Source organism: Phyllobates terribilis, unplaced genomic scaffold, assembly GCF_046119375.1.
Source record: "Phyllobates terribilis strain yellow unplaced genomic scaffold, ASM4611937v1 Scaffold_3__8_contigs__length_932513732, whole genome shotgun sequence".
NCBI classification, from domain to species: domain Eukaryota; kingdom Metazoa; phylum Chordata; class Amphibia; order Anura; family Dendrobatidae; genus Phyllobates; species Phyllobates terribilis.
The window spans coordinates 512194125-512206294 of NW_027362763.1; the positions used below are offsets into that span (position 1 = coordinate 512194125).

Genomic DNA, 12170 nt, shown 5'->3' on the forward strand with positions numbered 1-12170 from the left:
GCAGGAGCCTCGCGCCTCCTAAGCTTGCGAGCAGGAGCCTCACACCTTGTGTAACTGTTGAACTATGTGTTCCATTGTATTGTCTTTATTGTCTGTACATGTCCCCCCCTTAATTGAAGAGTGCTGTGGAATATGTTGGTGCTATATATATTTATTATTAAGTTTTAATGTATATACAGATCTCCTTATTGCAGTGACTCTGTAGACAGTATAGTCTTAAAATAAATAAAAAAAATACTTTCCCCCCAAAAAGATTAAAAACAATGGAAATAAGAATCTATGGCAGGAAAAATGAACTAAGCCCGGGATACAGTTTACAGGCTGCACATCTCCTATTCACTACAATGGAGAGTGACAGGAATGGCTGACATTTATGACCCAGAGGTCTCTTTCTCAGCAGATCAAAAACACTAAATGTTCCTTCCATGTTATATACCTTAAAGATTAGGCATGTAATTTATCTACAAAGTACATGGGGAGATGAGCAATGGACACTTACAGAATATATCAAAGGGACAGGATTTAGGTGGTTGCCTGAGCCTCGCTGTGTATGATTTAAACAGTCACGTAATGAAGTGTCACAGGATTAAACACATCATGGTGTCCAGCACTGAGCTCCATCCGTAATGCGGCACCATCACAAGACTATATCGCAAGGCAATGATCAAAGCTTCATTAATGCTAACATTAGCAGATTACGTTCACCTCTGTAGATTGAATGATAGGAACTGTATGACCATGACAGATCCTGAAGGACTCCTTGCACAAAGTTTACAAATTCAGATACAAATCAAAAGCAAACCTAAGAAGCATAGGAACTAAAGGGCCTAGAAAAATTAGAAAAATGGATACCGCAGAAGGAGAAGCCTAGTGACAAGAAAGTCAATGTCAAAGACTTTTCTTTGATCCATAAGCACCATGACATGGGATCTGTCCACTTAGCCTAAATGATGCCTAGCCCTGCTCTCATGGACTCCAACTTTATCAACTGACCTGGCATTCACACACATTACATCACTTCCAAACAGTTGTCAAAAACCAAAAGAAAAACAAGAAAGTTTCCGATTATCCAGTAACCCCTTAGAATAATATAATAAAACGACAGTCAGAAATGAATTTAGCTCCAGGTAAAAGAACATCTAAGTACACCTGCGGCAAGAGGCTTTTTGGCAGGAGATGTGCTAGACGGCAGTTCTAACAAATGGCATCAGGGACGAGTCTCTCCTGCCAAATGCGTTTGTATTGCAGGGCAAGTCGGTTTGGATTAAGGCTATAGGCAGCTATATAACCCAAAACTTACAGAAGAGCTTGTAATAGTCTGTACAAGAATGGAAACCTACATGCTTCCCAGGCTGGACTGCAATACTGCCCAATTGAGAACCATGAATAGCCCCCACAAGTGAACCCCAATATAAATCACCATTTTCAGCTCACTACTACTTTTTGTTATCAAAGAAGGGCGGGGGAGAATTGCAGTCATCCAGCTTTACTTACAAACTTGGGTTGAGGACAACCTAATGGGGTACTCCAGTGAAGACAAGTCATCCCCAAACCCAAAGATAAGGAATAACTTATTGATTGGTGGGGGTCTGACTGATGGGATCCACACCGATCAGCAAAAAGAATGAAAAGGCAGTGCTCATGTCCGACCGTTGCTCCTCTCACTTCTCTATGGGGTTGCCGGTGGCCTCCTAGATGAATGGGGCTGAAGTCCAGCATGTGCACTACCAATCAGTGCAGGTCATTCCAGCAGTGGGATGCCCACCAATCAGAAGCCATCACCTATCCCATCGATAGCTGATAACTTGTTTTCACCAAACTATTCCTTTTATAAATTGCATCTCAGACGCCAAGCATGAGAGTCAGATTGTAGGGAGAGTCTAACAAAGCATTGCTATGTGAGCGTACATGAATGAAAACTGTTCTGCAGACTGCAAAAAGCTATTAAAGGTAAATACGTGAAAAACTAAGCATGAAAAAAAGGTATTTATACCAAATAACACTGTGTCCATACAGCGTGCCTGGAGCCATCTAATTACCACAATGCCTAAATAACTAAAGCCATTAACCTCTTCCAATGTTCAATATAGTCAAGGCATCATATGAGACCAATAGCCCAATTAGCTATCTGACGGAACTTCACAGAGAAACAGGTATTTAATTGCCAAAGACCACATTATTTTATCCAAGACCACTTTTATTATAGAAGTAGCAATGGTTAACCAAGTTTATCATAATTTATAATAAAATATCCACTAAGGACCATGACCACATTTACACTCCTTGTACTACAGGAGCAGACCAGTCAGAGCTGCAAAAATCCAGAGGCAGCATAAAATGACTGTTCAAACCAAGCATTTAGTGAATCTTCTTTTCCAACAGTCTCCACACTTCGCTGACTTTTATAAAGCCAAAGCAGTCAATCAAGGAAGAGGGGGTGGGGAAGATAGATGGAGAACAGAATGTGCACAGAACTGATCAGCCACGACAAAGAACAACCAAGCACCCATGCTTTGTTTGATTAGTCATTTTGTACTGGCAGATTCTTCTTAAAATTCTACTTTAGCCCAGCAGTATAAGTTACTTGTTATGAATTACCCTTTTATGCCAATTAATATGAGGGAGGAAAAACACTAGCAAACCATAAAATTCTATTCACAAGTAACTGCTTTTCATTCCCCTTTGCCCCCCAAACCTTTTTTGCTTCTTAACGGTTGAGGGGTTAAAACCCATCTCTGCATTACAAATCATAAAATGTATGGTGGTGTAGAAACATTGTAATAAATACACATATCAGATATGCATACTATTTGTTTCCATCTACCAACGGCAAAAAAAAAAAATAATAATAATTAAATGAAATGTATGTAGCATTAGGTGTCTATCAAGCAAGCCTTGCATCCCAATGACAAGGTGCCGATGGGGAACAGCACCTACGGAGCTACAGTACAGGACTTGATCCAACTAGTCAACCTCCATATACAGGTGGCTAGTCTACGGATCCATAGAACATCTATAAAGTGTAGTTTTGTGTTTCTTTGTTTTTTTTCTTTTTACCTCTACACAGAGTCAGGAGGCTAAAAGCACACTTTAAAGGGAATCCGTAACCTGGCTTTTGCCACTTAATCTGAGAGGAGCACAATGGAGACAGAAACCCTGAATCCAGCGATGTGTCACATATAGGCTGCTTGATGTAGTTTTTTGTTTTTTTTGTAGTCAATATTTTAACAGCAGATCACTAAAGGACTAGGAAACATGCTGCTATGTAATCCTCCGTATTCATGAGCTGTTTAACCCGCCCCCAACACTGATTGGCAGCTTTCTGCCTATGCAGAGTGTACACAGAAGGCAGCCAATCTGTGGTGTAGGCGGGGTTATACAGAGCTCAGCATTCAGAGAACTCACATGTACAGCTGGTAAAATAGTAATTGTATCAAAACTGCAGCAAGCAGCCCAGTAAGTGATACATCGCTGGAATCAGGGTCTCTGCCCCTACACTTGCTGTTCTTAGATGAGGTAGATGGGGTGGTGACAGATTCCTTTTAAGGATTTCTAGAACATTTCAACTATTTCACAATCCTTGTCAACTACAAGTGTAAACATCCAAAATAATTCCTCAAAAGAAAAAAACTAGAAAATGAATACATGAAAGCACATGGGTAGCTGGCTTGAACACGACACCGGGAGCATACCTAATGCTTCTAATGCAGAAGTTCCTTCGCCATGTAATATATCTCCAGGGGGTAATAGTGAAAAGGCAACAATTAATCAGTCCAATCAGAAAAAAACAGAACATTAACGGCAACAAATAGGTGAAATTTGTTTTGGTTAAACACAAACATTTACTAATATTCTGTGTTATACATGACATACTAGGACACAAGGGCAAGCAGATATTAAGAACATGCCTAAAATAGAAAGGTTATCAATAAAGTTCATTATATGCAGGGCATGCTGCCAAGATTACATAGGATAGATACTGAGCAAACATTAATAAAGGTTAGTGGCTGCTGTACACCAGAGTGCCACTAGGTGGTGCTGTTCCATTTCAATTTTTCCCTCAAGTAAAGGAGAATTCTAAAACCTCAATAACTGCTAAAGGATTAATGAAATCATCGGGTACAGTATCATTTTGCAAAAAATATGGTACTTGGTATAGGTAACTAGGGGAATAAATACTCATACTGTAAAAAACAAAATAAAATAACCATTCCTTTTTTAAAACAGAAGGATTTAACTATTTGATTAAAATTTAAGATTATTAACATGACGTCAACACTGTAGAGGAAGCAGAAAGTAATCATTCATGTTCTCTCTTGTGCACTGACAGAATGACTCCTTCTGGTGAATATCACTACGTTGGGGTTTGCATTTTTATATGGCGATCTCCAACAATTAGGCCCTTTCCACATTTCCAGCTTTTTAGACAAACTACTTGTAGAAAATAAATAACAGGACAGACTTACTTGAAGATGATATACCAAAAGGTATGTATGTCTGTCTACTAAATCGCATTGTTTCTCGTCTCATACACAACTTTCCCCTGCTACATTTTATATCCAAAGAACTGCCGTCTGAATTTCTAAGGAGTTACCAAATATATCGCTCAAACAATATCCATCTGAGTGTTACATTTTGCAAACCCTCTGTGCCCCATCCCTAAAGGAAAGTCCCTTACGGTACACTAGAATATAGGATCCTATAAACAAGAGTTGCATCACACTTTGAAGGATCCTCTATTCACTCCATACACTGCCTTTTCTTTTATTGGCTATGGGATAGTCTGAGATCGTGTTCTGATATTACTGTCAGACCTATAGATCTTAATGGAAGCAGCATTGTGCATCCTCAACTGCTGCACCATTCAGATAGGGGTCCAGGGATCAGTGACCCACATACAACGTATCAGCTAACCTGTTGATAAATATTAATTGTGGGAAAACCACAAAGCATATTAGCTCCTTAAAAAAATAATAACTTACAACATTTTGGAACGCATTACACTTTAAATTTGACATAGCAATAAAAAAGTCAATTTTAGAAAATTATTTTTCTAAAAACTTGAAAAGGCTACAATGTTTTTAGATCAACTCTTCTCTTTCTACCCGTCATGTAGACTTAAACATGAGGAGGCCAATCTGTATATACCTCCTATTCTGGTCAATGGGAGACTTATCCTCCTGTAGACAAACAGGTTCCCCCTAGTTGTTGCAACAGGTGCTGACATTTTATTAAAGGGAATCTGTCAACAGATTTGTGCTATGTAATCTGAAAACAGCAGGAGATAGAGGCTGAAACACAGAATTCAGGGATGTGTCACTTGTCAAAGTGCGTGCTGTAGTTTACTAACTGTTTATCAATAAGGTATTAACATTGCTTAACTAGTCCGGCAACTAAGCACCTCACTGTCTATGGACTTTGCACACAGAGGCCGGTGTGGGCGGGGTTAGCTTTCTCAGCTCTGCTTCATTCTAAATCTAAAAACTCTGATAGATTACTGGGTGCGGCAGTTCTGATACTAAGTGATACATTGTTGGATTCAGGATCTCAGTCTACATCATGCTGCTCTCAGATGAGGAAGCAAAACCTGCTAACAGATTCCCTTAAATGTGTGTGGGTGAGCAGTGCATTCATGTATATTGCGCGCAGTGCAGTCAACTAGGATAAACTACGATAAAAATGGCTTCTTTCCAAGGTGGCCCAATGTATTGGACTACTGGACACTCCCAACTATGATTGCAGAGATCTGGCTTCCAAGATCAACAAAGCAGACAGGTCTCCAAATGGAAGAATCCACTTAATGCATATGACACCGACACGTATTTCTTAACAGTCACTGATAAACACACAAGCAACAATGGCCCCTTTTTACATTAATGTTCTAACTTAACAGTCAAAATCTACAACAGGTTAGGAGAACAAATCTAAGGAGATAATCTCGAGCACTTACCTTTTTTTAACAATTAAAACGACAACTAGTAGGAGGAGGATGAATACCAGTATGCCTGCACTGATGCCCGCTATTTTCACAACCTGATCGGTTTGCTTGGCTGGATCAGGGATGACCTCCGGTTCCTCAGTTGCAGCTGCTAATATAAAACCAAATGCATAGTGTTAAAAAGAGATTGGTACCTCAGATATAAAGCACAAACCACTCCTACTTCCTAAATACCGCAAAGAACAAACTGCACGTTGAAAGACCTTGTGCACATTATTTTTTAAGTTTGTCTCAACATATCATCCTTTCCATATAACATGATGAATACACACTAGAATATGAATACTCAGACACATCAGACAGAAGAGAGGCCTGTGCAAGAACACATGGGCCCTTTGAAGTCCAACAGCTCATCATGAATGCACAATTCCACCTGCTTTAGGGGTGGACGTGGGTCTCAAGTCATAGGCCTCTGTGCAGCGGCGCAGGGTGCACCAGTTGTATGTTTGCACTATGCACGTTCACGTCCTGGGAGTCCGGCTGCCCCTGGTGAGCACTATGCACATTCAAGTGCTTGGAGTCCGGCAGCCCCTGGTGCGCACTATGCTCATTCACGTGCTGGGAGTCCGGCCGCCTCTGGTGAGCACTATGCTCATTCACGTGCTGGGAGTCCGGCCGCCTCTGGTGAACACTATGCTCATTCACGTGCTGGGAGTCCGGCCACCCCTGGTGAGCACTATGCTCATTCACGTGCTGGGAGTCCGGCCGCCCCTGGTGAGCACTATGCTCATTCACGTGCTGGGAGTCCGGCCGCCCCTGGTGAGCACTATGCTCATTCACGTGCTGGGAGTCCGGCTGCCCCTGGTGAGTACTATGCTCATTCACGTGCTGGGAGTCCGGCCGCCCCTGGTGAGAACTATGCTCATTCACGTGCTGGGAGTCCGGCTGCCCCTGGTGAGTACTATGCTCATTTACGTGCTGGGAGTCCGGCTGCCCCTGGTGAGTACTATGCTCATTGGGAGTCCGGCTGCCCCTGGTGAGTACTATGCTCATTGGGAGTCCGGCTGCCCCTGGTGAGTACTATGCTCATTGGGAGTCCGGCTGCCCCTGGTGAGTACTATGCTCATTCACGTGCTGGGAGTCCGGCCGCCCCTGGTGAGTACTATGCTCATTCACGTGCTGGGAGTCCGGCTGCCCCTGGTGAGTACTATGCTCATTTACGTGCTGGGAGTCCGGCTGCCCCTGGTGAGTACTATGCTCATTGGGAGTCCGGCTGCCCCTGGTGAGTACTATGCTCATTGGGAGTCCGGCTGCCCCTGGTGAGTACTATGCTCATTGGGAGTCCGGCTGCCCCTGGTGAGTACTATGCTCATTCACGTGCTGGGAGTCCGGCCGCCCCTGGTGAGTACTATGCTCATTCACGTGCTGGGAGTCCGGCCGCCCCTGGTGAGCACTATGCTCATTTACGTGCTGAGAAACCAACAATGGGCAACTCATGCCAGATGGATAAATTATTCATGGGCACACACTGTTCACCATTACAGAAATGTTCGCTTAGCGGCTAATGCCAGATGTACCATTCTCTAACCCATTATTGTACAAATATTAACACAGATTTTGAAAAATGATGCAAACTTATTCAGATAGCTCAGCATAGAAATATAACTTGAAATAATTGTGCTTAATGTCCAAGACACAAACATACACTGCATCCATTACAGAGTACAGCTCCGGAGTAATGAATCTGAACAAAGCAGAGGGAATTATACAACACAGGCTCTGCTTCAAAGAGCCAAGAATCTATCATCACTGCTGTTTTAATATGTAGTGCTCAGTCAGTACAACCTGCTCCATCCCAGTAATTCAGCTTTGCAGTTTTCTTGTTTGGCACAATATAAAACCCTGATTCATTTGTTCAGCTTTCACAATTCATAATACTGTGCAAGGGAAGAAGAAAAAAATAAAGCAAAAACAAATAAAACTAGGGCATCTTTCAGATGTCTGCTTGAGATAAAATGCAACATTTCATACATTTGCGGTCCATGTGTCAAGTTTTACTAATTTCTTGGGTGCAAAAAAATAAAATTCCAAGTTTATTCTACCATTCGAGTATGTTCACACGTCACATTTTTGCTGCGTTTTCTCCCTCGCATGTTTTTGCTGTGAAAACAGCAGCATTTTACTGCCCCAGCAAGGTGAATAAGATTTTTAAAATCTCTTGAATATGTGATTTATTTTTTCCTTGCAGACTTGAAGCAGTTTCAAATCTGCAGCAGGTCAGTCCTTTCAGCGTTTTTTAAGTGTTTTTTTCACCAATTATAATCACTGGGAGGGGAAAATGCAGCAAAAACGTGTGATTTTTTCATGCAGCATTTTTCCTTCAAAAAGACACGTTTTTGATAAAGAATTGTCTGCAGAAGATTTTTGGAAATATGCATGTTGAGGTTTTTCTGCAGCAAAAATTAGAGTGATGGCAGGAAAAAGGCTGCGCAAAATAAGCACAATTTTGATACGTTTTTTACGTGGGTTTTTGAGGTTTCATTGTCCCATTCATTTGAATGAGTGAAAAACACTACATGAATGCTTAAGGAATGGTAAAAACTATACAGCACTTGGATGGCCTTGTCATTATTTTCAATGTCCTTTGATGTAAATGGGCCAATCTGGAAAAAAAAAACAACCAAAAAAAAAAACATGGGCATGTGAACACCACCACCATAGACTAGAATACGTACAGTGGTGGCCAAAAGTATTGGCACCCCTGCAATTCTGTCAGATAATACTCAGTTTCTTCCTGAAAATGATTGCAATCACAAATTCTTTGGTCTTATTATCTTCATTTAATTTGCTTGCAAGGAAAAAAACACAAGAGAGAATGAAGCAAAAATCAAATCATTGATCATTTCACACAAAACTCCAAAAATGGGCCAAACAAAAGTATTGGCACCCTCAGCCTAATACTTGGCTGCACAACCTTTAGCTAAAATAACTGCGAACAACCGCTTCCGGTAACCATCAATGAGTTTCTTACAATGCTCTGCTGGAATTGTAGACCATTCTTTTTTGGCAAACTGCTCCAGGTCCCTGATAATTTGAAGGGTGCCTTCTCCAAACTGCCATTTTGAGATCTCTCCACAGGTGTTCTATGGGATTCAGGTCTGGACTCATTGCTGGCCACCTTAGAAGTCTCCAGTGCTTTCTCTCAAACCATTTTATAGTGCTTTTGGAAGTGAGCTTTGGGTCATTGTCCTGCTGGAAGACCCATGACCTCTGAGGGAGACCCAGCTTTCTCACACTGGGCCCTACATTGTGCTGCAAAATTTGTTGGTAGTCTTCAGACTTCATAATGCCATGCACACGGTCAAGCAGTCCAGTGCCAGAGGCAGTAAAGCAACCCCAAAACATCAGGGAACCTCCGCCATGTTTGACTGTAGGGATCGTGTTCTTTTCTTTGAATGCCTCTTTTTTTTCCTGTACACTCTATGTTGATGCTTTTTCCCAAAAAGCTCTACTTTTGTCTCATCTGACCAAAGAACATTCTTCCAAAACGTTTTAAGGCTTTCTCAGGTAAGTTTTGGCAAACTCCAGCCTGGCTTTTTTATGTCTCGGGGTAAGAAGTGGGGTCTTCCTGGGTATCCTACCATACAGTCCCTTTTCATTCAGACGCCGACGGATAGTACGGGTTGAAATTGTTGTACCCTCGGACTGCAGGGCAGCTTGAACTTGTTTGGATGTTAGTCGAGGTTCTTTATCCACCATCCGCACAATCTTGCGTTGAAATCTCTCGTCAATTTTTCTTTTCCGTCCACATCTAGGGAGGTTAGCCACAGTGCCATAGGCTTTAAACTTCTTGATGACACTGCGCACGGAAGACACAGGAACATTCAGGTCTTTGGAGATGGACTTGTAGCCTTGAGATGGCTCATGCTTCCTCACAATTTGGTTTCTCAAGTCCTCAGACAGTTCTTTGGTCTTCTTTCTTTTCTCATTGCTCAATGTGGTACACACAAGGACCCAGGACAGAAGTTGAGACAACTTTAATCCATGTTAACTGACTGCAAGTGTGATTTAGTTATTGCCAACACCTGTTAGGTGCCACAGGTAAGTTACAGGTGCTGTTAATTACACGAATTAGAGAAGCATCACATGATTTTTCAAAGGGTGCCAATACTTTTGTCCACCCCCTTTTTTAGGTTTGGTGTGGAATTATATCCAATTTGGCTTTAGGACAATTCTTTTTGTGTTTTTCCATTGAAGACAAATTAAATGAAGATAATAATACCAAATAATTTGTGATTGCAACCATTTTCAGGAAGAAACTGAGTATTATCTGACAGAATTGCAGGGGTGCCAATAGTTTTGGCCACCACTGTATGTGTTCTAGCCATGAAAACTATGGACACAGTACGTGACTGACAAAAAGATGCATGAATGATGCCTAAAGAAAAATAAATGACGAGGACTATGTGCACACGTAGTCTTAGCCAGGCGGAATTCACCGCAAGATAGCTGCAACACATTACCAGGAGCACAGCAATGTAAAAATTAGATTGCTGTGGTCATGTTCTGTCTTTCGTTACTTTTAATTACTTCAGGTTTCAGAAAGTGAAGTGGTTAGAAGAAGTAGCATGTTCATTCTCCGTTAAGAAGCACATTGAAAAATTCAAAGTGGTTGTCCACTACTTTTTCATCGGCGACCTATCCTTATGCTTGGTTTTGCATTTTACATTATTTCACTATAGACTTTATGACCATAGCAATTTTAGAAAAAAAAACCCACAAAAATAAAGTTTTTTTTTTTTTTTTAAATCAAAATATAGTGTGAATCCAGTTCTAATTTAGAGTCCAATAGCCCCTAAATGATCATAGTCCAGCAACACTTAATTCCGCAGTCTACTGATAGAAGTATAGTGGACGCCAGTATCATTGGATATAAATGTGCAGAGATTAGAAAACCTTCCAGCATTCTTAGCAGGCATATTCCATCTGAGATAGTTTATCTACAGGCCCATCTGTTTCTCAGATTAGGCTGCAGGCAGCCAGCTGTAAGTCACTTCCAGAGATGCAGTTACAGTCTGAGGTTTCTTGTTAACTTCTGGCACCCATACATAGGAAAATAATGGAAAAGGCTGTGAAAACCTAGATCTGGTTGCTATATGAAGAAGGTACAAATAACAGGCTTAAAGGCTCAGTCCAATTTATGAAAAAAAGCACAAGTATAAAAAATTGAAGAAAATGTCCAGTTCTTCATACATAACTCTACAAGATAACTGACATGTCAATGTGCAATTCCCCTTATCTTTCTCAAGGGTGGTTATATTTTTTCATCAAACCCGAGAAATAGAGAGTTGAGAGTTTTTGTTGGGGGTGGGGGTGAACTTGATCAACCCTCTAATACTAAGGAAGGAAAGGAGGTTTTTTCCTGTGCAAATGGGGATGTACTATAACCCGCCACAAGGGCGGCAGGGAGGCACCAGGGATACCATATCATTTAGTAAGAAAAAAAAAAAAAGGATATCACTTCCCTAGAAACACAGTTGGTGCATATAAAGTTCTATGGAGAAATATACCTGCTGTTTCAGGAGAACTTGCAGCAGAATGTCTATCCGCCTCTCCAGCTCCTCACTCCATAGAATTGAAAAGCACCAACTGTCATCTCCCATCTCAGTAATGGAACATCTGCCTTCACTGAATACAGATTTTATAGATTTGAGAATGAAAGTTCAGTCCAGGAGAAGTAGCAGATTTCTCGGATAAGATATATTACAAAGTTACTGTCCTTATCTTCATGTTTACTATTACATTTTTGACAGCTTAAAAAGTAACTATTTTTATTTCCTAATAGTGGTTGCTGTACAGTCCATTTTTCTCGAATGTGGAGAAAAAAAAAAGTTTTTCCACCTTCTCCTGTGACAGTGCTTGAAAATCGGACGGGATCTGGATGGCATCAGAGTGTGCTCTAATATTTTCATGGACCCATAGACTAGCATTGCCAATTTTGATTCGACCCTCAGATCAAAATTAGACTTGTGTGCATGATTTTCTGTGGACCTTTCAGTCCACAAAAAAATCACAGACATGGAATGAACGCATAGACTATCACAGGTACGGAAAACCACGGATAGGACTTGTATGTGAAAAACACACGTCTGAACGGGGCCAACAGTCAAAGCATGGACTATATAGGGATAATCTGCAGGTAAAAAGTTTAAATCCAGTTTAGCCACTTCAT

General features: G+C 41.2%; 1 protein-coding gene across 17 annotated transcripts in view; it reads right to left on the reverse strand.

Annotated features, from left to right (window-relative positions):
- PTPRK (protein tyrosine phosphatase receptor type K) overlaps nucleotides 1–12170 on the reverse strand; it is a 381227-nt gene that overhangs the window by 61983 nt on the left and 307074 nt on the right. For 6 of the 17 annotated variants that reach the window (XM_073676047.1, XM_073676057.1, XM_073676046.1 and 3 more), the window contains exon 14: nucleotides 5951–6089. In XM_073676047.1, coding sequence (XP_073532148.1) covers nucleotides 5951–6089 — 139 coding nt within the window. Of the gene's footprint in view, nucleotides 1–3692; nucleotides 3735–5950; nucleotides 6090–12170 lie in introns of all 17 variants that reach the window. The other 11 variants (XM_073676043.1, XM_073676042.1, XM_073676041.1 and 8 more) reach the window with 3 other exon arrangements.